General features: G+C 52.1%; 1 protein-coding gene across 7 annotated transcripts in view; it reads left to right on the top strand.

Moving 5' to 3' along the window:
• Ano1 (anoctamin 1) overlaps positions 1-24,889 on the top strand; it is a 157,378-nt gene extending 132,489 nt beyond the window's left edge. For all 7 annotated transcript variants that reach the window (XM_076556100.1, XM_076556093.1, XM_076556106.1 and 4 more), the window contains 7 exons: positions 2,938-3,038; positions 3,803-3,948; positions 8,358-8,510; positions 14,788-14,840; positions 16,362-16,546; positions 20,830-20,935; positions 23,205-24,889. In XM_076556100.1, the coding sequence (XP_076412215.1) occupies positions 2,938-3,038; positions 3,803-3,948; positions 8,358-8,510; positions 14,788-14,840; positions 16,362-16,546; positions 20,830-20,935; positions 23,205-23,471 (1,011 nt within the window). In that variant the 3' untranslated portion in view covers positions 23,472-24,889. The remainder of the gene's footprint in view (positions 1-2,937; positions 3,039-3,802; positions 3,949-8,357; positions 8,511-14,787; positions 14,841-16,361; positions 16,547-20,829; positions 20,936-23,204) is intronic.
• Positions 24,890-26,029: the final 1,140 nt, after the last annotated feature.

Genomic DNA, 26,029 nt, shown 5'->3' with positions numbered 1-26,029 from the left:
GCCAGTTCTCTCCCTCCACCTCACGGCTCTCTGGGATTGAACTCTGGTCTTCAGGTTCAGAGACAAGCAAGCGCCTTTACTCATGGAGCCGTTGCACCCACCCTGTTTTTATCAGTGCATATTAATTACACATAATGGGCCTCATCACATGTACATACATCATATATGTAACATACTTTGATCATATCCACCCCTTGCTCCCTCACTTAGCCCCCCTTCCACTTTCCTCTCTCTCTCTCTCTCTCTCTCTCATACACACACACACACACACACACACACACACACACACACACACACACACTAAAGGCGAGCGCCACCACACCAGGCTTCTCTCTCTTTTTTAAATGACTCAATTAGCTTCCTTGGGGCTGCTCTCCATTTTGTTTTGTTAGCCTTTGGCCGTTTCCCTCTCTGGTTAAAGTAAATGTGGAAGGAAAAACAGACATTGGTTACACTTCTCTTGAACACCAGCATGGCGGCACCCGCCTCTCTGTCCTTAGACACAGTGCTGGGAACATTTGGCTTCTGCCCCCCAGTTCTGGCCCTGGAAGGTGTCTTCTGACACCGAGTCCTGACCTGCAGCCTGGCTCCTTTGCCTCTGGGGCTGTCAGTGGTTCAGGTCTCCAGGTAACCAGTCGACATTTCCAGCCCACAAAAAAAGCTCAGCTTATCAGAAACTAAGGATGTGGGGGGATGGAGAGACAGTTCAGTCAGTGAAGTGTTTGCTATACAGGCTTAGGGACCTGAGTCTGATCTATACCTCCTGGGTGGAAGGCCAGGTGTGGGGCTGGAAGGATGGCTCAGCAGTTGAGAGTACTTGCTGCTCTTGCAGAGGAGCCAGGTTGGATTCCTAGTTCCCACATTGTGTCTCTCATACCATCTGTAGCTCCAGTCCTGGGGCATCTAATGCCCTCTTCTGGCTTCTAGGAGCACTAGGCATATACATGGTACACAGACACACATGTAGGCAAAACATTCATACACATAAAATAAAATAAAAATAATAAAAATAAAAAACAAACTGGATGGCTCCTGAGGAATGAGTGACTCCTAAGACTGACCTTTGCCCTCCACATGCACAAGAGAAGGGAGGAGGCTTTCCTGATAAGGAAACAGTGGAATGAGGTACAAAGGGATGGGCATCAGGCATGGCAGGATCTAGTAGTCGAGGGCAGCCTAGTTCAGTCATCTGACCACAGGCCCAGGTACCCTAGGCCCTCCTCTGTAGGTGTGGGGGCTTCAGAAAGTTTGTGAAGTATTCTTAGCTTCTTGCATGGCATCCTCTCTGCATACTCGGTGGGGGTTAGAGAGTCTTCAGGACATGCAAAGATTAAGTGTTTTCAATGGAAGGATAGCCCTCCAGGACAAGGATTTTGGTGACTAAATAGAAAGTTTTGCTCAGAACTCAGGCATTCACTGTGCCCAGGGCTCACTTTTTTGCTTGGGCAAGTTTGGTTTCACACACCTAACCAGCCCCTGCCTGCAAGCCCCAAGCCAATGGAGGCACAGTGGGGTGTTGGACCTCAGCCAGGTGGTCACCACCACACCACTGGGCTTCCCAACCTCACCATGCCAGCTGCTGCACCTGTGCCAGCTTATGCAGGGGTGGCCAGGGCATAAGCACAGCCCGGGGAGGGCAGGAGAGGGAACAAAGCACCCAAAGGTGTTGTGGGGATCTTCCCTCTGAAGTGTCCTGGGGAGGGTCCCCACCTCTCCCAACATCTGGGACTGTAGAATCATTGATAACTCATTCTCTCCCTCCATCCCTCCCTCCCTCCCTCCCTTCCTCTCTTCTTTAGTGTGTGTGTGTGCGTGTGCGTGTGCGTGCGCGTGCGTGTGCGTGTGCGTGTGTGTGTGTGTGTGTGTGTGTGTGTGTGTGTGTGTTTGTATGTATATGGTGTGTTCATGTGGAGGCCAGAGGTCAACCTCATGTATCATCCCTCCATCACTCTCCACCTTTCATTTTGAGACAGGGTCTCTCACTGGAACCTGGAGCTCACCAAGTAGACTAAGCTGGTTGGCCAGCCAGCGATCCCCAGGAATTCACCTGCCTCTGCCTCCCCAGCACTGAGATTACAAACACATGCCACCCCAAGCTGGGGATAGAATTCAGGTCCCCACGCTTGCGAGGCAAGCACTTCACTGACTGAGCACCTCCTGCTCTTTTTTTGAGACAAGGTCTAACGTAGCCCAGGCGGGCCTTGAACTCACGTAGTTGAGTTTGACTTTAAACTCCTGATCTTCCTACCTCCACTTCCACAGCGCTGAGATTGTATGCGCGCACCACCACGCTTGGCTTCTTGGTGGCCCTCTCTGCATCACCCCAGATGCTGTCTCCCTCTGGGTCTTTGTGTTCTCTAGAGGGTGCTGGTCACTGAAGCAGGGCATGGTCCCACCTCCCTTGACTAATCACACCAGCCATGTCACAAATAAGGTCTTATTCTCAGGGTTTCAGAAGGTGGGGATGTGAACTTCCACCGTGTGTGTGTGTGTGTGTGTGTGTGTGTGTGTGTGTGTGTGTGTGTATGTGTGTGTTTTCATGGGCACACAAGCACACATGCAGGTATGTGCATGTGGGTGGCTAGAGGAGAATGGCAGGTGTCTTCCTCTGTCACTTTCCCCTATGCCTTGAGACGGAGTCTCTCACTGAATTGGAAGCTCACCATTACAAATGGGATGACTGGCCAGAGTGATCTTGGTGTCCACCTACCTCTGCCCCCACCCCACAATGCTGAGATAACAGATACACGCAACCATGCTTGGCTTGGGGTTCAGACTCAGAGATCCATGTTTACACAGCAAGCACTCTTACCCACCCAGCATCTCCCTCACCCTGAACCTAACTTTTAAGAGGCCATGAGTTGCCCCACAAGTCGAGGGCTAGCCTCACCCCCTACCCAAGAGCCAGACTAGACTGACTTGTCCTCTGTCCCACAGTGTGCTCCGGGCGGCTGCCTCATGGAGCTCTGCATCCAGCTGAGCATCATCATGCTGGGCAAGCAGCTGATCCAGAACAATCTCTTCGAGATCGGCATCCCGTGAGTGGTACCTGCTGCGGGTGGGGACAGAGTAGAGGGGTGGGTGACTCTGGTGGACTCTCCAAGAAGCTTCTGTGACAGGGGAGGCATCAGCCTCTTTGGGGATAAGAGACATCAGGAGGTGAGGAGGATGGGGAGGGAACATGGAGCAAAAGTTGCCCCACTGGAGACAATATGGACTCCTACCTTCAGGATGCTCCACAGCCCTTGGCTCGCACTGGCCCCTGAGTGGCAGAGCAAACAGCCAGGGGTCAACCCCATTCATCTTGTTCCTCAGAGGTACAAGTTCCCCGGAGCCAGGACCTTAGTGAACTAAGGAGAGGCCACAGGGGCATAGGACAGCCCACACTTCCTGGGTCCCTCCAGTGGCCTCTCATGGCCATAAGTGGGTGGCCTCTCACTCTCCCTGCCTCTCAGTGTCTTAGGAAACCAGCAGATTTGTGCTGCCTTGGGAAGAAGGGCAGAGCTATATGTCCACTTCCAACAGGCATATAGCCAAGCATGGTGGCACATGCCTTTGATCCCAGCACCAGGAAAGAAGAAGAAGGTGGATTTGTGTGAGTTTGAAGCTAGCCTGGTCTACACAGCACATTCAAGGCCAGCCAGGGCTAATAGTGAGACCCTGGCTCAAAACAAAACAAAAAAAGATGCCTGCTTCACTATGCTAACGGGTGGCTCAGGCTCGGAGCAGAGAGTGTGACTCAGAGGTCCTGATAGGTGCAGCCCCTACTGCTGGCTGCCCTCTGACACAGCGCCCCCTGCAGGAAGATGAAAAAGTTCATCCGCTACCTGAAGCTGCGCAGGCAGAGCCCCTCCGACCGAGAAGAGTACGTGAAGCGGAAGCAGCGCTATGAGGTGGACTTCAACCTCGAACCCTTCGCCGGTCTCACGCCCGAGTACATGGAAATGAGTGAGTGGCATCCTGGGACAGGGCGGTGGGCACAGGCTGTGGGGGATAAAAAGTTGGCAAAGACGATGGATCTGGGCATGGTGATTGACACCTGCCTGCCTGCCTGCCTGCGATCCCAGCACTTAGAGGCCGAGGCAGGAGGCTCTTGAGTTTGAAGCCAGCCTTGGCTACATAGTGAGACCCAGTCCCAAAAACAAAACAAGGTCAGGCGGCAGAGGCTCCCTGTGCACGCCTTTAATCCCAGCACTGGGGAAGCAGAGCCAGGCGGATCTCTGTGAGTTCGAGGCCAGCCTGGTCAACAGAGCGAGTTCTAGGACAGGCACCAAAACTGCTCAGAGAAACCCTGTCTCGAAAAAACAAAACAAAACAAAACAAACAAAAAAACCAAAACGAACAAAAAGGAAACTGGGGCTAGGGAGATGGCTTAGTTGGTAAGTATCTTATAAGCACTAAAATTAAAGTTCAATCCCTAGAACCCACATTAAAAAAAAAAAAACTGGGTGTGGTGATGTGTGCTTGTAATCCCAGCACTGGGGGGACAGACAAGAGCACCCTTGAGGCTCACCAGCCAGCCAGCCAGCCTAGCCTACTTGGTAAGTGCCGAGCAGTGAGAGGTCCTGGGCAAAACAATAAAATGGACCACACCTGAGGAATGACCTCTGACCTTTATGTATACCTGCGTGCGTGTGAGCACACACGAGCACACACACACACACACACACACACACACACACACACACACACACACACACACACACACAGGGGGCGAGGGAAACAGGCCACCAAGCAGAAACAGGGAAAGGGGCTGTGGAGCTGGGATGCCCATGACCTCAGTGCCCTTCACCCTCGCAGCAGGGTCAGGCAGAGGCAGGAACAGAAGATGCCTGGACTCCTGGCTCTAGGCTCTGCTCCCTCCTCAGGTCTGTACACACCATCCCTTTTCTTCAGCCTTGCCCTCCAAAGTCCCAGGGCAGGCTACACATGGTCACCTGCCACACAGTGTGACGTGTACAGCCAAGTAACAATTCCTTCTCCCTCCACTTCCCTCACCAGCAAGACCAGCTCCATTGGCGGGCCCCAGCATTTGGACTACCATAACCACACCCCTTTAGAGTCCTCCTTTGGGTCTATGACTCCTCTCTTCTTCTTGAGCATCAAGGTACCCAACTCTCCCTGGGCTTGTCGTGACCCTAGCATGAAGTCAGTACCCATAGCAAGGCCTGGGTAAGCCTTGTCAACAGAGAGTGTCCTTGCATGGAAGTATGCTGAGAGGTAGCCAGGGAGAGATGGGAAAGTCCAGGTGCAGCCTGTGTGGCCCTGGGGCCTTCCAGGATCCCTCCTGTCCACCCTGCCCCTCTGCTCTGCTCACACTGGATTCCACATTGTTCTGCAAACATGTAACTCGGGCCTGCCATGGGGCCTTTGCTTTTACTGTACCTCTGCTGAAATGCTCTCCCTCAAATGCATGTATGGATCCTCTTTCTTCCTTCCCCCAAGACTCTGCTCAGAGTGTCCCCCAATAAAGGTTTTCTCTGCCCACAGTGGCTAAAAGAGTTGGTCCTCCTCTATGGATCCAACTCCTCCTCTGACCCCATTTTAAATCCACTGGCACCGTCAGCTGCTCCTCCCAGCTGTCTCATGGAAGGATAGGGACGACCTTTGCTTCCCACTCTTTTTGTTTTTAAGATTTACTTATTTTATTTTATGTGTATGAGTGCTCTATCTGCATGTACATCTTTATCCCAGAAGAGGGCATCAGATCCCACTATAGTTAGTTGAGACCCACCATGTGGTAGCTGGGAATTGAACTCAGGACCTCTGGAAGAACAGCCAGTGCTCTTAACCACTGAGCCATCTCTCCAGCCCCTTCTTCCCACTCTTGACTGCCACCTGCCACCCCTAGAATGGACCCAAGTGTACAGCAGATGCTCAGTGCGTGTTCACTGGATGTATGGATGAGTGGACACAGTCAGGAAGACTCAAGCACCAGGGAGCTTAGGTTGGCATGGCCTCAGCCACCATGGACAGGACTCGAAAGCGCAGTATCGGGCCTGCCCCAGGTCCTGGCAGGGGAGGGACTGCTCTGGACTCTGCATTGACCATGGTGCTGAGAGGCAAGGCAGGCCTGGTGTGTGGCCCCAGCGCTCCTCAGCCTTGGCTTACAGGGCAGTGATGAGCAGGTGACCTTCAGACTGCAGAGCTTGGCCAGAGCATTCTGCCCCCACAAACACCTCCCTGCCACTCCCTGTTTGTCCATGTGGTTCTAAGCAGGTAGCTCCCAACTACCCTCATGACCAGCAGGAATCATCTCACCTCAAGACTCAGAAGAGCATGCTGTAGGGGCAAATGGGACTCCGGGCTTCTCTCTTTCCCCTGTTTAGCCCCAGGGCCCTGGCCAATAGAGTCTAGGCACTGGTCCTTCTATCCCTAATGTCAGCCTCTGCCCTCTGAGGAGGCTCTGGGAGAGCAGATAACCATAGAAGAGTGCCCTGTGGTTGACTGAGATGTGGTCATTTCTCTCAACTACTGAATGCTCACCTCAGGCTCCCATGATCCTCCAGGGCTTAGAGATAAGAGACCTCAGGGACAGAGGCCTTATGTGCCTAGAAGCCCACCCCAGCCCAGCACTAGGGCACACTCCCCAACTGGCTTTCTCCCTGTCACATCAGCTGCCATCTCCTCCTCCAGGGAAATCTAAGGCTGGGCACAGGTGTGGATGGGAGGGTGCCCCACACTAGCTTGAGCCCCAGTCTCTCCCACTTCCCCTCTATTGTCTCTTTCTCCTTCCCTTCAGGCTGGATGAGGCAGTGCCATCACTCAGAAGTGGAAAAACCAAGGCTGGGACTCTAGCTCCAATGGTAGGGTGCTTGCTTAGCATGCACAAGGCCCTGGGCTCAATCCCCAGCATAAACCAGGCATGGTAGTACAGGCCTGTACTGTAATCCCAGCACTTGGGAAGTGGAGGCAGAAGAGGCAGAAGTTCAAGGTCATCTTTGGCTACATGGTAAATTGGAGGCCAACCTGGGCCACATGAGACCCTGTGCCAGGTTATTTTTAAGTGGGAAAGCCTACCTACAGCAACCCTGAGCCTGAGCCTCGGCGGCCATGGCCCATGCACACAATCATGGCACATGGCTGGTCCTGTTCCACCATAACCTCCCAGCACCTCCAGACCTCAGCAGAGGCATCCCACCCTGCTGCCCCACACTCCATGGCCAATGATAGGTCACCAAGACATCTGGGAAACAGTTCCCACAGTCTCCTGCCCGGCTCACCCTGGTAACAATAGTCATACTCAGTCGGCTGGGCACGGGGTGACATTCTGCAGCTTCCTTGTTTACCCCCTGGCATGGAGCACCCTTGGATCAGGTCCTGCCATACAGCTTCTGGACCAGCTTTCCGACTCTCATCTCTCTGGTGACCTTTTCCTGACCTGTTTTAACTCAGACTGACTGCAGCTTCCAGGGCTGAAGAAGCCCAGAGTGAACAGTACCACGAGGCCTGGAAACAGAAGGCTGGGATAACCTTGGAGGACAGATGTCCTCCTACTGTCCTAGGCCTGATGGGAGAGGACAGGAGGGACTCTTGAGACACAGTAACAGAAGCAGGCCTTTCTGACCCAAGGGAAACTCTGACGATGGGAGATTTGGCCTCAGGGAGGGGCCAGGCCAGGCCTTGAGCTCACTGTGATCCGCCTATGAGCAGAGATTTCATAAGGTCAGACCTGTGACCCTCGAGCACGCCTGTGACTCAAGAGTCACACCAGGGTGAACATGACCAGAGCACGTTACCGACAGGTCTAAAAATTACACATGTGGAGTTAGAAGATGGCTCAGTATGTACTTTCTGCACAAATATGAAGACCTGAGTTCAATCCCCAGAACCCTTGTGAAAAGCTGAGGGTGGTGGCAGAAACAGGGGGCTCCCTGGGCAGTCAGTCTAGCCTAATCTGTGAGCCCCAAGTCCCAGTGAGAGATCCTACTAACAACAACAACAAAAAAAAAAAAACCCAAGGTGGGTGGTACCTGAGAACTTAATTAACATTTTCTCGTCTCCATGCACACTCATGCACATGTGCCCATACATGCACAGACACAAATACAAAAACAACTAAATAATCCAGACATGATGGCACACTGCCATAATCCCAGCACTTGGGAGGCTGGGGCAGGAAGATTGTCATAAAGTCAGCCATGCTGAATTCCTGATACTGTGACTTCTGTCTTCTGTCAGTCCCCTGGACATTGCCCAAGGTGGTAGTGGCTCTCTCCAGAGAGCTCCTCGTGTCCCTGCTGGCAGATCCGCACAGGTGGGCTCCTGAGGCAGGGTGCCAGGCAGCCATGGTCTGAGTCAGGCTGGGTGCAGGGTGTCACGTGACTGCGTTGCTGACGTGCTTGCTCTCCCTACAGTCATCCAGTTCGGCTTTGTCACCCTCTTTGTTGCCTCCTTCCCTCTGGCCCCGCTGTTCGCCCTGCTAAACAACATCATCGAGATCCGCCTGGATGCCAAAAAGTTTGTCACTGAGCTACGGAGGCCCGTAGCCATCAGAGCCAAAGACATTGGTAAGTGAGCTGCGAGACGGGTTCAGCACACGAGGGCAGGAAACTGCTCTCTCAAGAAGCCAGTGGGGTCCAGACCACTGTTCGCTACAAGGGCTTCCCCATTGCCTTCCCACGTCATGAAAAATCTTGAGTCTGGCCAACTGGTCCTCAAATCTCCAAGATGTGTCAGCTACCAGTGACATGTGGGACTTGTTTGTCAGCTCTCTGACTGTCTACTATTAGAGGTCTCCTGTCAGTGTTATGATATGACATTGTCATCCATCAAGTTCATGCCCCAGAACAGCACAACTAAGGAACAAAAAGAAAATCACAAAAAAACCCGAAAGTCATGTTTTAAGTAAGTTTGTAATGGCTCTTCCGGAGTGCGTCAGACACACTTGAGGTGATGTTTTTCCTCCATGCTTATTCTCCACACCCCGCCCCCCAGCGCTGGGGTTGCTCCAGAGCTAAGAGATAGACCAGTGGGGCCAGAACATTAGCTTCTCATCCAGTGCCTCCTGCCTCCTGTCAGCACTCCAGTCAGCACTCGGTGCTCATGGAAAGAGGGTAGTTGGGGTTGGAGAGATAGGCAGCAGTTCCGGCGACTCTTGCAGAGGACCTGAGTTCAGTGCCTAACCCTCATGGTGTCATGTTGGGCAGCTCGCAACTGCCTGTAGCTTAAACTCCAGAGGATCCAGTGCCTTCTTCTGGCTTGCAAGGGCACATACACACACACACACACACACACACACACACACACAAGGGCACATACATACATACACACACTCAAATAAATGAATAAAAAATAAAACCTTGAATGAAATGTTTTTGAAAAGAGAGGCTGCCAAGGAAGTGCAGTCGTGTTATTGGAAGACTTGTCCAAGAAGTTCAAGGCCAGGATGAAACTCAGCATGGGGCTGTGAACCCAGAGTCTCTTGGCTATGTGTCACACATGGAGAACAGGAGGATGAAGAGTGGTATTCACAGTGCTACAGTAGCCATGGCCTCAGAGGCAGTTAAGGAGAGACACTGGGTGTAGCAGGAAGAGTAGAGGACATGGGAAACGGAGTTGACAGAGCTCCAGGTCCAGGCAAACCTCAACCAGAGCCAGCAAGGACAGTGTCCCTCTTATCCTAAAGTGGGACCCACTGTCCTCTAATCCATCCCCTCTTGAACAGTCTTAGTGAGAAGGACATCTCTGTGCTGATGCTTGGAATAAGCGAATATTGAATCACATGAGGGAAGCTATTGGTCACCTACCCATATAGATGATATTCCCCAGTGATAGGGGATATTTGGGTTGGGTTCTGTGACCCAAACAGGAGTTAGTAAGACTATAAGGGGTGACATTGGGTTGTTTGTTTTTGTTTGATTTTGTTTTGTTTGTTTGTTTTTGTTTTTTTGATACGGGGTTTTTCTGTGTAGCCTTGGCTTTCCTGGAACTCACCTTGTAGACCAGACTGGCCTCAAACTCAGAGATTCACTTGCTTTAGCCTCCCAAGTGCTGGAATTAAAGGTGTGTGCCAGCATGCCCTGCAGCATTGACTTTTCTAAGACCCTCCCCAGCCCTCTAGATATCCAGGTCATTCCATGGGGAATTTTTGGGTAGTACCATCCACCCCTATGGCAACCCTCAGATTGCACCATCTACTCCACATTCTCTCCTGCTTTTGTTAGTGTCTCTGCCCGGCTGCGTGCTCTTTGGGCCATCGCTTGGCTTCTGGTAGCCTGGCCAGCTCCTGCTATGGATGACCAAAGCCTGACCAGCTCCTGCCATGGATGACCACATCCTCCAGCCTTCTAGCTGCCTCTGAGAAGGTGGCTCAGGCTTTTCTATCACCTCGTGGTCTTTTACAGTGAGCTAGATGAAGTTGCCGTGGTAACAGCTAAGCACATCAACTATGGTGACTTCATCTGCGTGGTTCTATAGCTTAACTCACATCTATGCTACAATGCCTGTACACACACACACACACACACACACACACACACAGCCTGAGAGCGGCCAGGAAACATGGGTGCTGGATGAGGAAGAAGTCAGAACCAGGACTCATGTGTGAGGTCGTTGTGCTGTGCTTGGACACTGTGGCTTCCTGATGCCACCTCCTACTCAGGCAACTAAGACAATGGAAACAGATGCCCAAGTAGGCCTCCCCAGGTTCTGCCCACAGATTTAAAAGCATTGAAAATCCCTGGACAAACTCACCCTTCCAGCCCCCCAGTGTCCCCTATTCTGCCCCACTGTGATCATGGGGTAAGCCACACCCAGGTTTGGCCAGGTTGGTGATCCCAGGGGTACAAGAGACCTTCAGGAGCTCTTGGCTTGTCACAGCTTTGGGACACAAGGATCCTCAGTGGAAGGCCAAATCCAGGCATGTTTCCCTTTTGCTTTTACAAATGTAAAAGCTGTTTCCCAGAGGGCTGATGGAGAATGGCCCCCAGACCGTGTCTGGGCTGTGTCTGAGCCATAGGATGGACACCCCACATCCTGCTCTAAGACAGCCCAGAAATGTGTCCGGTGCAAACTTCTGGAACTTTCCACCTGTTGGGCCCTTGGAGGAACCTCAAAGGAAGCCAGGCAAAGTCTAGGTTCCATTGCCCAGAAAACCAGAGTCCTCCATCTCCTAAATGAGCAGAGGGTCAACTTTGAAAACCCTGTACTGAATGCTGGAGGCCCAAAGGGAACTTGGGTAATTTTTTAGAGACTCTAAAGTTCACTGTCCCGTTGCTGGAAAAGAAGAAAAGCGGATGGCCATACTGTCGCCCTTTGGGTTCTCACAAATGCCCCAGGGGAATCTCAGAGGGTAGGTCACTGTCTGGTGAATTTTGCTTCTGGACTGAGGCTGGCCAGCCCTAGAGGGTGTCCTCTAAAAACTTGCAAACCCACCAGGGTGAACAGGGTACTGTGGGTGGCCTCCCAGCTCCTGCTGTCATCCCTGCCCCCATGGGACTCCCGGTGTGTCCTCTGAAGCCTCGCTGCTGGGGCTCCTTGCTTTTTCCCAGGCCTCACGGATCAGTGGCTGCTTCCTGGTTCCTGCCCATTTGGTTGGAGGCGTGATCCGCCTTTCACATGCTTGTTTGTGGCCTCCTGAGCTGTAACCTTTTGCTCAAAGGGGCTTTTGTCTTCCTCTTCTGATCCGTGCAGGGCCTCTGGGCCAGCGTTCCCAGGGGACAGGAGACCCAGTGGCGCCGGTGGCCTGCACCCCCACAGACCCCTGCTAGTGACAGCTGTGCTCCTGACTGCAGGGGCCTTTGTCACATGGCCTCTGAGGTGGAAGTCTCTGTCGGGGGCCTACAGTGTGTGTAGAGGGCCCCAGAATCCAGGTCTTCGGGTGGTAAGGACTCCCTGCTCTGTACTGCACGCAGTAAGAAGCCCTAGTCACTGGCCTCAGCCCTGAGTGAGGGGGTGCCATGTCTTCATGGAGCACCTGGCTTGCCCAGCATACTTCTTTGTCAAGCTATTGGAAATGGGGTTTAGAATTCTCTGGAGCGGTGGAGGAAGAGGAAGAAGGAGAAAAAGAAGGACCACACAAGATGGTGCACACCTGTAATCCCAGCACTCAGGAGGGGGGAGCAAGAGGATTGGAAGTTCAAGGTCACTCTGGGTTCCTCATCTCAAGTTCAAGGTAGCCTGGGCTACGTGAAATCCTATCTCCAAAAATAATAAATAAAGTAAAAATAGGCTTTAGCCGGTTGTGCTGGCACATGTTTTTGAACCCAACAGGAAACAGAGGCAAGTGGACCTGTGTGAGTCCCAGGCCAGCTAAGGCTACACAGTGACACCCTGTCTAAGAAAATCTAATAAAGAGAAGGGAGGGGAAAGTTCTTCCCCCTCCCCCCCAGTATGACTGGAGTTCTGAGATCGAAGTACACTGCAAAATTATCAGTCACCCAGCAATCCTGTTCCTGGTTTATGCCCTGGGAAACTGAAAACACATGTTCAAATAAAAACATGTCTGTAGATGGGGCATAGTCATGCTTGTAAATCCGAGCACTGAGGAGGCTGAGGCAGGAGGATTGCTGCATGTTTGAGGTCAGCCTAGGCTACATAATGAGTTCCAGGCCAGACCTTGGGCTATAGAATAAGACCTTGTCTCAAAAATAAATCTGTTTATTAAATTAATAAGTAAAATAAGCTTCGACGTGAGCTTTGCCAGTTGTGGTGAAAGGGCAGTGGTGAACGTGGACTGAGATGAGGTAAGTCGGAGGCCGCCCTGAGACCCACCGGTGTTTGACTAGGGGTCTGGCCCAGGTCGAGTGCTTGCCTGCCGTGCACAAAGCCCTGGGTTTGGTCTCCAGCACCACATAACTCAGACACAGTGGCACCCACCTGTAATCCTAGCACCTGGAAGGTAGAAGAAGGAAGATCAGGAGTTCAAAACCATCCTTGGCTCATAGTGAATTTGAAGCTAGCTTGGGCCACATGAGACCCTGTCTCAAAAAAAAAAGAAAAAGAAAAAGAAAACAGAAAGAAAGAAAAGAAGAGAGGAGAGAGAGAGAGAGAGAGAAAGCAAAGAGCTAAAGCTTCAAGAAGTGTCTGGTGGTTCCAAGAGGTGGCATCGCGGACTCCTCTGTATGTAGGGAACAGGCGTGGTCAGATGATCTGCAGAGGATGCTGCCATCAGCCACAGGATCTCTATCAGAAGCCTGTCTTACTCAGTGGGTTCAGGAGATGGAACTCTGCTCATCAAGCTTGGACAGAGGAGCTTTTAACTGCTGGACCCTCTCACCGGTCTCAACCGTTCCCAGGAGTCTGCAGCCGGCAGGGCCTGCCCTTTGTATCCTCTGCTCTGGTTTTATCTGAAAAGACTGTATGCATTTGTGTAGCCAGTCAACAAACACCTAATAGGTAAATGCAGCGAGGCTCTGGAGACACAATGATGCATGAACCACAGCCTGCGCTGAGTCTACAGAAGAGTTCTCAGCTCCTGAAACACGACCCACGAGCCCAGGCGTGAAGGGTTTCCACCAGCGAGTGATCTATGTTTGCAATGACCTCACAAGGATACCCTTTCCCTCCTAGTGCCCTTGCTGGCCCCCTCATGCCTGTGCAGTTTTTGGCATGCGGGATCTACCTGTCTGCCTACCACTTCTGCTAGCAGGAAGCTAGCCAGAACCACCATCACAGGAAGCACCAGGTAGATGTGCGTGAACATCTCATCGGAGTAGACTGTCACTCACTAGGGGCAGGAATGTGGGATGGCTCTTTCTGAGACTTCCCACCTGGTGGCTATGCATGGGTGTCTCATTGCCATGATGGAGGCTGTTTTATTCTGGAATTGTCGCTGGCTAGGGCAGGAGGACTCATCTAATGCATGCACATTGCTATAGCTTTGGCCGCTGGTCAAACTACGTCACAGATCCTGGGATGCCAGGGCTGAACACCTGCTGGCCTCGTGGGCCACCAGTGTGAAGCTCAAAAATGAGAGTTTGAAAGCTGCCTACTACTTCTAGATGGAGGCGGGGGCGGGGGGCGGGGGGGGGGGGGGACACGCAGCATGTGGTACCTGGCCATCCACCACACCTGGAACAAAACACCCGCCATTGTTTCCCCAAGGGTGGAGACGGTAGGATCCACCCAGGGTGACTTCTAAGAAGCCATAGATCTGGCTCAGGGCTGGGAGCCAGAATGGACAGGACACACTCTTGGCCTAATGGAATGCAATTCAGGACAGGACCCCTAGACACACTCCCAGCCTCATGGGTGAGGTTGGGGCTGGGGGACGCAGCGCATGAGACTCCCTGCAGGAATCTCAGCCTGGAGGCCCTCGCTAAGCACCTCACCTCCTTCCTGGGTCTTGTTCCTTCTCCTTTCCACTGGAGGATGGCTGAGGAGCAAGGTCGCACCACACTGGGGTAAGCCTTCTGCCCATCTGGGATCATAGCAGTAGAAGCCAGGTCATATCCAAGCATGATGGTTGGCTTGAACGCTGCTGAGCATCACCCCCAAGGCAAGATCCCAGCCTCACCAGTCAGGATGCTCTAGCCAGAGCTGCACTGGGGTGTAGGAAAGGGATCTTCCTGCACTAAGCACATCTAGACAGGTTCACAGGGAGGGTGCAGGGCCCCTAGGGAATGTCTAAGCCTTGGAACTCATAGACAACCCAGAAGGTAACGTGGTAACACAGTACAGCCAGGGCATTGGCATTCCCTGGGCTCCTTCCGTGCCTTTTCCAGCATTGCTGGGGATGGCCCTCTAGCTGCCCCAGTTCCTGCAATGTTGGGCCCACCCAGGCCCTGCCTGGGTGTCAGAAGCCGTACACAAGTTCACAGGAGTTCCCATCTGCTTCTCCCCTAGGCATCTGGTATAACATTCTTAGAGGCGTCGGGAAGCTGGCTGTCATCATTAATGTAAGTGACGGGAGTGGGAATTCTGGCTGGGCAGTGAGGCCACCGGGGCTGTTGGGATGTCTCTCTTTAGAAACTTCCCTTGAGGACTAGGGCTGTGGCTCAGGAGGTGGCATGCTAGTCTAGCATGCATGAGGCCTGAGTTTCATCCCCAGCATTGAATAAACCAGGTATGGTGGAGCACACATGTGCTTCCAGATCTTAGGGACGGGGAGGCAGAAGGATCTGAAGTTCAAGGTCGCACTTATCCTTATAGAGAGTTCAAGACCAGCCTGGGCTACATAAGACACTGTCTCCAAACAAACAAAAAAACCTGTTTGTAACAGCTGAAAAGGGAGAGACAAAGGTATCGCCCGTTCCCTATCAAGCCTGGTGTCACACTCCCAGGTTCCTTCCCAGCTCATGACCATGTCTTCCCAGCACATGGTATGGCCCCTACTAGCTTTTCCTGGTCAATGGTGGCATAGCTCTTGGCCACTGTGGTCTCCACAGGCTCCATATTACTGCAGCGAAACCCAAAGCTGGCTCAGAGGCCCAGGAACCACACGTGGGCCTGTAGCACCCATGGCATCGTCCCTGTAGCCTTCTGCCTTTCGTCCGCTGACTGAGCCCCCGTCTGCAGACACTGTGCACATGGGAAGCGGGGTAGCTCCCAGAACAGTCGCAGGCCCAGGGTGTCCGGTGCAGGGACACCTGGGATCCAGTTCCCACTGGGCATAGGGGTGACAGTCAAGCCACCAGGAGCTTCCAGACTCCACTCTGTCCTTGCCTCCTGCCAAGTGCCCGCATCTCCAAGTGAGGCCTTGAGGCCCCTTGTTAAAGGAACTGACAAGGGCTGAAATAGCTGAAGCTCCATGCCTGACCCCAGGGGTGCAAAGTTAGGGTCCAGAATGAGGGGGGCCCAGAGTATAGCCTGTGTGAAATGTGTGAAGCCTGGGCACACACAGGACATCTCATGAGGACAGCAGCGATAATGTCAGATGCTCCCAGAATATTCTAAACCTGCTAGGTTCTTGCCACATACCAAGCCATTACCCTGTTCACAGCTGTGGAGGTACAGTCCGGCAAGCCCCATGTTACAGATGGCTAAGGCACAGAAAGGAAGGGTAACACACCCGAGGCCACACAGCCATCAGAGGTTGTGGGGCTTCAGGCCCCTGCTTGAATTCTGCCATAGAGATAGGCAGGAACTTTACAGTTTGCAGATTCCTTCTCGGGGCTCTTGAATTTCTCTGGCAAGCCCAGGAGGTTAGGTCTGTGCTCAGTGGGCATGGTCAACCTGTTGAACAAGAACAGGATAGCACAGAGAGGTTGTGCACTTCGCCCAGAGCCACACAGCCTGTGCAAGGCACCCCACTATCCCTACTGTCCCTACTTAAGGACTACGGCCACAGCCCTCCAGACTCCTGCAAGCTGCAGAGGGGACAGGGACATCCTGACCCTTTGTTCACCCATGCGATCCTGCCCCGCCCTGCCCTGCCTCTCCCCAGATCCTCACTCACACTCACCCCTTTTCCCTGGCAGGCCTTTGTGATCTCGTTCACGTCTGACTTCATCCCTCGCCTGGTGTACCTCTACATGTACAGTCAGAACGGGACCATGCATGGCTTTGTCAACCACACCCTCTCCTCCTTCAATGTCAGTGACTTCCAGAATGGCACAGCACCCAACGACCCCCTGGACCTGGGCTATGAGGTTCAGATCTGCAGGTACTGCTTGCATGTCTCCTCCTGAAGAGAGGTCCTTGCAGAGGCAGCTGGGAGAAGCCAGGCTGCTGCTTCAGGTGCAGGGCTCAGGGACTACTTACATGAAGTTTGTTAAATGACAGTGGGGGTGGCACATGCCTATATAATCCCACACTCAGAGCCTGAGGCAGGCTCTGAGGCATGGATTGCTACCATGCCTCAAATGTAGTCTACTGGGAGGTGGGAAAAAAAATATCAGAAGTTCAAGGCCATCCTCAGCTACATACTGAGATTGAGGCCAGCCTGTGCTATTAGATCTTGTCTCAAAAAAAAAAAAAAAAAAAAAAAAAAAAAAAAAAAAGCATAACATGAGCCAGAGGTGGCTTAGCAGTTAAGGACACTTGTTCTTGTGTTTGATTCCCAGCACCCACAAGGTGGTTCACAACCATCTATAACTCCAGTTACAGGGGGACCTGAAGCCCTCTTCTGGCCTCCATTGGCACCATGAATGTGGTGCACAGACATACACATATGCAGGCAAAACATTCATATACATAAAACAAGTAAAAATCTTTTTAAAAATTAAAAAACAGAAAACCAAAAAAAAATGTATGTGTATATATTGTGTATTTGGACATACACACACACACACACACATACACACACACGCACGCACGCACGCACACACTGCACGCACGCAAGCACGTATGATGTCATGCATGGTGGTGCATACCTATCATCCAAGCATTCAAGAGGCTGAGGCAAGGCTGGACTACCCCAAACACTTTCCTGTTTTGTTTGTTGTTGTGTGGGTTTGTTTGTTTGTTTACTTTTTTCTTCTGTGATAGGGTTTCTCTGTGTAGCCCTGGCTGTCCTGGAACTAACTCACTGTGTAGTCCAGGTGGCCCCAAACTCACAGAGACCCTCCTGCCTCTGTCTTCCAAGTCTAAGTCTGGACGGCAGGACCTAAAGTCAGACAGCTGGGATTAAAGGTACGCACTGCCCAGCTGAGGCCGTCTTTAATAATAGATAAAATGTGGGGGACGGGCAGGAAGGGGCAGAGAGCCGTTCACTGTTTCTGGGGCTCTGGTTATACGCATAATCTATTCCCTAGAAGCCAACCTGGTGCTCATGCTCTGGAATGGATGTGGGTTATCCGTGAAGATTCCCATGCGGGAAGCTCCTCCTCAGGGTGACTGGCAGAGGAAAGGTGCCTTTAAGAGGCGGGGTCTGACACTGTTACCCTGGGAGATGGAAGCAGGAGGATCAGTTTAAGGCTGTGTATTGAGTTTGAGGCAACCTAGGCTAATGAGACCCTGACTCAAATAAATAAATAAATAAATAAATAAGTTTATATATTTATAAATGTATTTGTTATACATGATATGTTTATATATGAATAAATAATATACTTATTTATTTATTCAAGTAGCATAAGGCTACTACAAGGAAAAAGAAAGAGGAAAGAGAGGGAACAAAGGAGGTGGAGCCTAGGAGCGCAGGTGTTGAGAGGAGACAGCCCAGCCTGACTTCCATGTCTGAAAGCGCTCTCTGCACACAACCTGGGACAGAAATGCCTCAGCCCAGGGGACCCTCCCGTGTTGAAAACACAAGTCACCTCAGAAGCTTGCTGCTTCTACCAACTTCCCCTGCTCTGCAGAGTACCCTGCTTGCCCCTGCAGGGTCTCGGGACTGCCCAGTCTGGAGAGGGAGGCTCAGACCACCTCTTGCTAGCCCAAGTGGATTTTCTGAGTTGTCGGTGGCTTTTGCTCCCTGTAGATCTTTCGTGGAGCTGTCGGCTGGGGCCCTGTGTGTGCGCCAGCAGGGGTGTTGGTCACTCCTGGGAAAAGCAATGATGCTCCCTGGGGTGGGTGAGGACTCCTGTATTGGGGAACAAAGTCGGGGACAGAGATACCTGCCACTGGTGTCAAGGTGCACAGCTCAGGGAGCTGCCCCAAAGCCCAACCTCCCATGGGGCAGCCGGACGGCAGGACACCCTGGTATTGTTGAAAGCACCCTCACCCAGGGCACCATCAGGCGCTACAGAGTTCAGGGACACTGAAGTCTAGAGGGAAAGTCACTAAGAGAAAACAGAGAAGTCACTCTTGTTTTTCTGCACACTCCTGGCAGAGCAGCAGACGGTGCTGAGGGCAAGCGGCAGGCTGGAGCACAGGGAGGACACAGGCAGGGGCTTCTAGGCCAAACCAGAGAAGCAGAGCTCCGAGAACGCAGGGCCCAGACCCCATCTATGCTCCTGCTGCTTTGGGCCCGTGCCCTGATCCCCAGCTCCAGCTCCAGCCAGACTTCCCACCACCTGGACTACCATCCTGTGCCTCAGCCACCTTGAGTTCCCCCCATACACCAGACGCACCCACCACAGCCACCTCCAAAGCTGGAGCCCAGCTCAGCCCCAAGTGTGGCAAGAGCAGTGGCTAGGATCTAAGATTATTCCTGCGGGCTCCTGTTTATTCCTGTGCTGAAGCAGGCATGGCCCAGGTCAGCCCCATCCACTCCGAGAGACCACATTCTTTTCACCCCACGGGGGCTGGAAGAGGGCTGACCAGTAAAGCTGAGTACGGGAAGAGAATGACTCTTCTAGGGGTCATTATGGCTGGCGAGTCATGGGTGGGATTCAGGGAGGCATAGGAGTTTTCCGGGTGACCCAGGGTTTGGAGGGAAAAGGCCGAACAGAAACATGTGGTAACACCAGGGGCACAGGCTGTTCGCCCCAACAGAATGGCTGATCAACCTCTGCTCAGCAGCTGCTGCTGTTCCCAGCCAGTCCCATCTGGGGAGCTGTAGTTCCATGGCAAACAGGCCCTAGAGACTCCTGTCCAGCTCCCTCCAAGAACAAAAGGCTCCATCTGCTGTGTTTTTGTCTAAGTGTCCTCTGGGATAGAGTCAGGAACTCACAGATGCTTATGACATAAACAAGTGAGGGAATGTAAAAAGGCTGAGGACCAGAGAAGCCAAGCAAGGACTCAGGGATGCACAGCAAGTTGATAGTAAATGTGAGCTGAGCATCAGGGTTGTGCTTCTGGGGCCAGGTGCCTCCTTCTGGTGTCCCCTTCCTGGGCTTCAGCCATTGGTGACCAGCCTGTGACATACCAGACCCTACCCCTGATTTGGGGAATTGTACTATATTATTTATATGCCTGATTGCTGTAACAGGATGCCTGACAGAAATCAACATGGTGGCCCACGCCTTTAATCCCAGCACTCGGGAGGCAGAGGAAGACGGATCTGAGTTCAAGGCCAGCCTAGTTTACATAGCGAGTTCCAGGACAGCCAGGGTAGTTACACAGAAAAACCCTGTCTCGGAAAAAAAAAAAAAAAAAAAAAAAAAAAAAGAACAACAAAATCCACTTTAGGAGGGAAAGGCTTGTTCTGGCTCCCAGTGTGAGGGGACAGTCCACCCTGAGGGAAGTGAAGACATCAGGAGCGTGGGGCTGCCGGGTCACATTGCATCCACAGACGGGAAGCAGAGAGAGATGGACTCCAATGAGCAGTTTGCTTTGTCCAGGACCCCAGCCCATGGAGGGCCCCGCCCACATTCGGGGCAGGTCTTCCCACCTCAGTTAAGGCTCTCTGGTGGGAACACCCTCACACCTTCCCAGAGGTTCATGGTGACTCTATTACATTTATTTATCTGTCTGTGTGTGTGTGTATGGGGGGGTGCCTAGACCATGATGCACAGACGGAGGGCAGAGGGCAATTTTCTCTTGCTACCATGTGGGTCCTAGGAATCAAACTCAGGTAGTCGACTGGGCTTGGTACCACCACCTTTCCACACCGGGTCATTGTGACAGCCCTCCATGGTAACAACTCTAAATCCAGTCACGTAGACAACCGACATCAGCCATGTGGGCTGAGTGGATCCGAGCCCTGGCTGCTCTTCCAGAGGACTGGAGTCCAGATCCCATAACCCGCATCTGGCTGCTCTCTGCCACCTGTAACACCAACATCACAGTGATCCGAGACTCCCTTCTAGCCTCTGAGGACACTGCATGCACATTCACAGACACGCATAATTAAATTTAGAAGAAAAAAAAGATAATCATCCTTGTTAATTTGACACCAAACACATCACTTTAAATCAGGACGTCCCACCTCTGGCCCGAAAGGCCCGAGTTCATCTCATAGAACACACTGCACCTAGTCTGTCTCGAAAGTCCTGAGTCTCAACACTGTCCAGAGCCCCTGGTGTCTGTTTTCTCCAAGCCCCTGGGCCCTGACCACCCCGTCCAGCTTCTCTCCAGAACCTGAGATCCACTTGACCTGCCCTTGACACCCAACACCTTTTGCAGGTACAAAGATTACCGGGAGCCTCCGTGGTCAGAACACAAGTATGACATTTCTAAAGACTTCTGGGCTGTCCTGGCCGCCCGGCTAGCATTTGTCATTGTCTTCCAGGTATGTGTGTGTTGGGGACGTCTCTGAAATGTGGAGGGACAGTATGTGGGAAGTACTGAGGGGGGGTGGCTGATAATGGCAGGAGGTGGGGACCTTGGAACATCTTTGGGGACTCTGAGGAGGATACTGACAGACCTGAACCTGAGCAGTGACTAAGATAATATCATGGAACAGGCGAGGAAAGGTGGGCTGGTGAGAGCTGTGAGCTCCATAGAGCAGACTTGCAGGAAGAAGAGGCTGGTCTCTGACCCCGCTTGTCTCCCTCTGTCTCTGTGCCAGAGCCAGGGGCCAGGCAAGTTCAGACTAGAGACAGTGGTTCTCAGATGACTCCAGACATAGCCAGCAGCACCTACTATGGGCTAAACTACACACACACACACACACACACACACACACACACACTGACTGAAGGCCCAGAGAGGAGTTACTGAGGCCCATGCACATCCCTCTGGCATCATGGAAATCCATGCCAGCACGACAGCGGACCAAACACTCAGAGCTGGGAAATTCCAGCACCAGGTCCTCCCTGCTCTGCTCCTTCTGTTCCTAACTGGGCACTCATCCTTCCCTCAGCCCTTCACTGAAGTGGGTCCAGAAGGTATTGGGCTAGGCTTGGGGTAATGTCCTAGCTTGTTTTCTGTCGCTGTGATAAAGAACATGACTGAAATCAACTTGGGGAAGAATGTGTTCATTACACTCCATCATAGGGAGGCCAAGGTGGGAACTGGAGGCAGGAGCTGATGTGGAGGCTGTGAAGGGTGCTGCTTACTAGACTGCTCCCCATGTTTTGCTGGGCTTGTTTCTTCTACACCTGCCCAGGGATGGCCCCTCACACAGTATGCTGGGCCCTTTCACATTTCACAATTATCGATCAAGAAAACACCTCCTAGGAAGAGATGGTTCAGCAGTTAAGCTGTTCTTCCAAGGGACCTGGGTCCGATTCCCAGCATCCATATGGCAGCTCACAGCCATCTGAAACTCCAGTCCCAGGAGATCCAGTGCCCTCTTCTGGCCACCCTGAGCCAGACATACACTCACATGTGCACAGGCATGCACTCACATATACACAGGCAAAACACCCAAACACATTAGATAAAATAACAAAATTTTTTACAAAACAAAATGATGCCCAGGCTTGCCTGCAACCTCATCTTACAGAGGCATTTTCTCCACTGAGAGTCCCTCTTCCCAAATGACTCTAGCCTGTGTCAAGTTGACATAAAACTACCCAACATATGAAGGCTACTGAGGGAGGCTCTAGACCAGTGTGGTTCTCAACCTTCCTAATGCTGTGGCCCTTTAATAGAGTTCCTCATGTTGTGGCGACCCCCAATCATAAAATCATTTCATTGCTACTTCATAACTATAATTTTGCTACTGTTGTGAACTGTAATGTAAATAGCTGATATGCACAATATCTGATATGTGGGGGGGGGGGGAGGTCACGACCCACAGATTGAGAACCGCTGCTCTGAGCTGAGCTAGCACAGCAGGCAGGAGTGGAGTGGAGAGGGTTTCCACTGGGGACAGCTCTGCCCATCCCAGCAGGCACACGCTGCCCCAGCCACCAGAAGATAAGAGGCCCTTATCATCCTAAATGGCTGGTCACTGACTCCCACAGCCAGGCTGGGAAACCTAGCAGGCCTCGGGCTTCAAGGACCAGCCCTCAGCTCACTCCTGGCACCGCAGTGCCTTAATAGTGTCCCTTGCAGCCTGGTGTTGTCGCTGTATCTGATGGCCTGGGTAGTCAGTCATTCTGAAGACCCCAGCTGAAGAATCAACCTTTCAGAGCATTTTCTTGTTCACTCAGTTCGGATTCTTAAAAAAAAAAAAAAAAAAAAAAGCCAACACAGGACAGTGGAGGGCAAGACCCTGCTTCATCCCCAGCTTCTCAAAAAAGAAAAGGGAGAAAGCCTGGGTTTCCAGGGTCTGCACCTCCCTGTCCCGTTTACACCTTCTGGGAAACTGAGGCCCAGAAAAGTAGGACATTTGCAGGGACAGGGAGTGAAGGGGTGGGTTGTACCACATGGAGCAGACAGATAGGAGGTAGTGCATAGGTGGGCACAGAGGTAGGGGTGTGCACATCGGGAGCACAGGGTGAAGTATGCACAGGTCGGATGTACACAGGAGAGGGTCATAGGTGGGGTGCGTAGGTGAGGCTAGGGTGAGGGTATGCGAATGGTGTGCACAGGTGATAGAGACACTAGGCAGAGGCTGGGGCATCCTCCAGGCCCCTCTGGCCCCATCCCCATCACTTCTTTCCCTGCAGAACCTGGTGATGTTCATGAGTGACTTCGTGGACTGGGTGATCCCTGACATCCCCAAAGACATCAGCCAGCAGATCCACAAGGAGAAGGTTCTCATGGTGGAGTTGTTCATGCGCGAGGAGCAGGGCAAGCAGCAGCTACTAGACACGTGGATGGAGAAGGAGAAGCCGAGGGACGTGCCTTGCAACAATCACAGCCCCACTACCCCGCCAGAGGCAGGTGACGGCAGCCCAGTCCCCAGCTACGAGTACCACGGGGGTGCGCTGTAGCCACGACGGCAGGCCAGCAGGCTTCTGACCATCACAAGTGACCACCCGGTTCCCTCCAGAGCCAGCACTTTTAGCCCCACCAGGCCTGTGGCTCTTGTGTTGTCTGCACACGTGGAGGGCCACTCTGACGTGACAACGGTCTTCTTTCTTTTTTCTGTTTCTTCTCATTCTTGCACAATGCCATTAAGCAGGGACATTTTTATCTTTAGTATTCAATGCCAAGGATGGCTGGTGACAGGGCTGAACGGGGCAAGGGCATGTTCCACAGACCCGTAGTGGGGGACCTAGAGCCCCCCTCCACAGCGGTAAGGGGCCAAGGCCCTGAATCCGCATCCTTCATCTGAAGGATGCTTTGGGATAGGGACAGAGTGGCGTCTAGGAACCTGGTGACATTTTGCAGGAGGATGAATGACTTAGACTCAGGTTCCCAAAGATGTCACCTGCTCTAGTTGGACAAGCTGGATGACTCCACTGTCTTTCCTTCTGGGAGCTCAGAAGTTCAGACCTGGCTACCCAAACAGTACACACGTGGTAGCTTTGTGCTGTGTGCCGGTAACGGAGGGGTACAGGTGCCCCTGGTTGACCAGCACTCTTGGTGTCCCCGGCAGGCTCCACATCAGCTACTCAAGGGCCCCTCACACTGAGCTGATGTCCTCCTTGTAGACAAGCTGGGGTGACGGGCGGAACATCTCTAAAAAGGCTGAAGGCTTTCACCAAGCCCCAGGGCCTCCATGGGTTCCTTTGCTGCTCTTTAGAACACATATTGGTTTTTGTCTAAAAACCAATAATGTGGTGGATTGGAGGGATTTTCTTTCTGTAGCTCAAGGTGGAAGGAGTTCATTTTGTCAGTTAACCAAATGCTGAGAGGAAATTAGAATATCGTTACTACCAAAGATTTTTCTCAGTAAAGACTTCTATTTTGGTAACACGCCTATATTTTCACTCACGGGGACATGAGATCCTGGGCACTTACTGTTTTAATAGCCTCGAAAACAAGCCTCACGGGCCAGCTTCGGCTGGTGCGCTAACCAGCTGGGCAGGTCTCTCAGCACTGCAGCCCCAAGGGCCTTGCCCAAGCTGGAAGAGGCAACTCCCTACGCTCGCCTTCGGGCAAGGCTGGGGGCAAGGCTGTGCTTGGCAGCTGGGGTCTGAGGCATGGCCTTTGAAGGTTTTCACTGTTTGCTAAAATCATGAGACCTGATGCTTCTCTTTTCTCTTGTGCGGTGCAGTGGTTTCCAATGATGTTTTGTATATAGCTATCATATCCAGAATTAGGAAATTACCAAAAATTCTTTTACAGAAACCATTTTTTTAAAAAAGAAAAAAAAACAAAAACAAAAACAAAAACAAACCTGAATGTACACACACCCATAGGAGACTGTGGCTGAGCATTTGTCAAAATAAATTTGAATACACAACCCTGGCCTCTTCTGAGTGCTCTTGTCCCAATCCGTTCCTGTCTTCAAGGTCCCCGATGAGCCCTGTGCTTAATCCTGCAGATTTGAAAACGGCTGACTCGAGAACAGGCGTCTCTTTTGTGGCAGATGTGTGAATTGTTCTAGATGGTCCTGGGATGCCATCTCCCTGTGGTGTGTGCATGGACTGTGCAAGTGTGTGCCTCCCTGTGCACGTGTGTGTGTGTGTGTGTGTGTGTGTATACTCATGTTGCTCGTGTGTGCCTGTGTGTGTTTGTGTCCACATGTGCATGTCTGCATGCACCCATGTATATGCATACCTGTGCATGCACACACATATGGATGTGTTTTGTGTAAGTGCATTGTGTGCTATTGTTACACTTGCTTCCACACGCACATTTCCATATGTGAGTATGTTTGTGCACACTACACATAGGCATGCGTGTGTTTGCATTCACTTGTGTGTGTACATGTGTACATTGTGCATTCATGTGTCTGTGTGCAGATGTGTTTGTGTGTCTGTGTGTGTGGACATGGACACTGGATCCCTCTAGGCATGAGACTATGCTTCAGTGAAGAGTACAGTCACCCCTCAGCCACCTGTCCCACAGCCTCACATCTAGGGCATCATCTACAACCCAGCGCACTAGAACCAGCATCATACATTGTCCCGAAATCCCATGAGGAAACAGCATTATGGGGCCAGTGTTTTCGTGTGTGCAAGTAGGGACATTTATTTTAAAATATTGCCCATATTCACCATAATTTCATAAAACAAAAAAATCCTTTTCTAACCCAAAATGCCAGTAAAGCAGTCAGCCCCTCAGCTGTAGCCACAAGCTTGGCCTGGAGTCTACATGCTGGCCTGGAACCTCCCCAGAGCAGCAGCGGCCTCTGGCACCCCCTAGTGTTGGCACTCCCACACACACCCTGTAGAAAACTGCAACTCCTATGGATGGCTCAAGAGTTGTTCTGGCTGAGCATGGTAGCATGCACACTTTTAATCCCAGCACTCAGGAGGCACAGGTGGGTGCATCTATGTGAATTCAAGGTCATCCAGAGCTACATAGTGAGACCCTGTTTGGAGAGAGAGAGAGAGAGAGAGAGAGAGAGAGAGAGAGAGAGAGAGAGAGAGAGAGAGAG

This window comes from Peromyscus maniculatus, chromosome 1, assembly GCF_049852395.1.
Source record: "Peromyscus maniculatus bairdii isolate BWxNUB_F1_BW_parent chromosome 1, HU_Pman_BW_mat_3.1, whole genome shotgun sequence".
Taxonomy (NCBI): domain Eukaryota; kingdom Metazoa; phylum Chordata; class Mammalia; order Rodentia; family Cricetidae; genus Peromyscus; species Peromyscus maniculatus.
The sequence above is the reverse complement of the archived record's forward strand: the minus strand, read 5'-3'. Positions and strand labels throughout refer to the sequence as shown.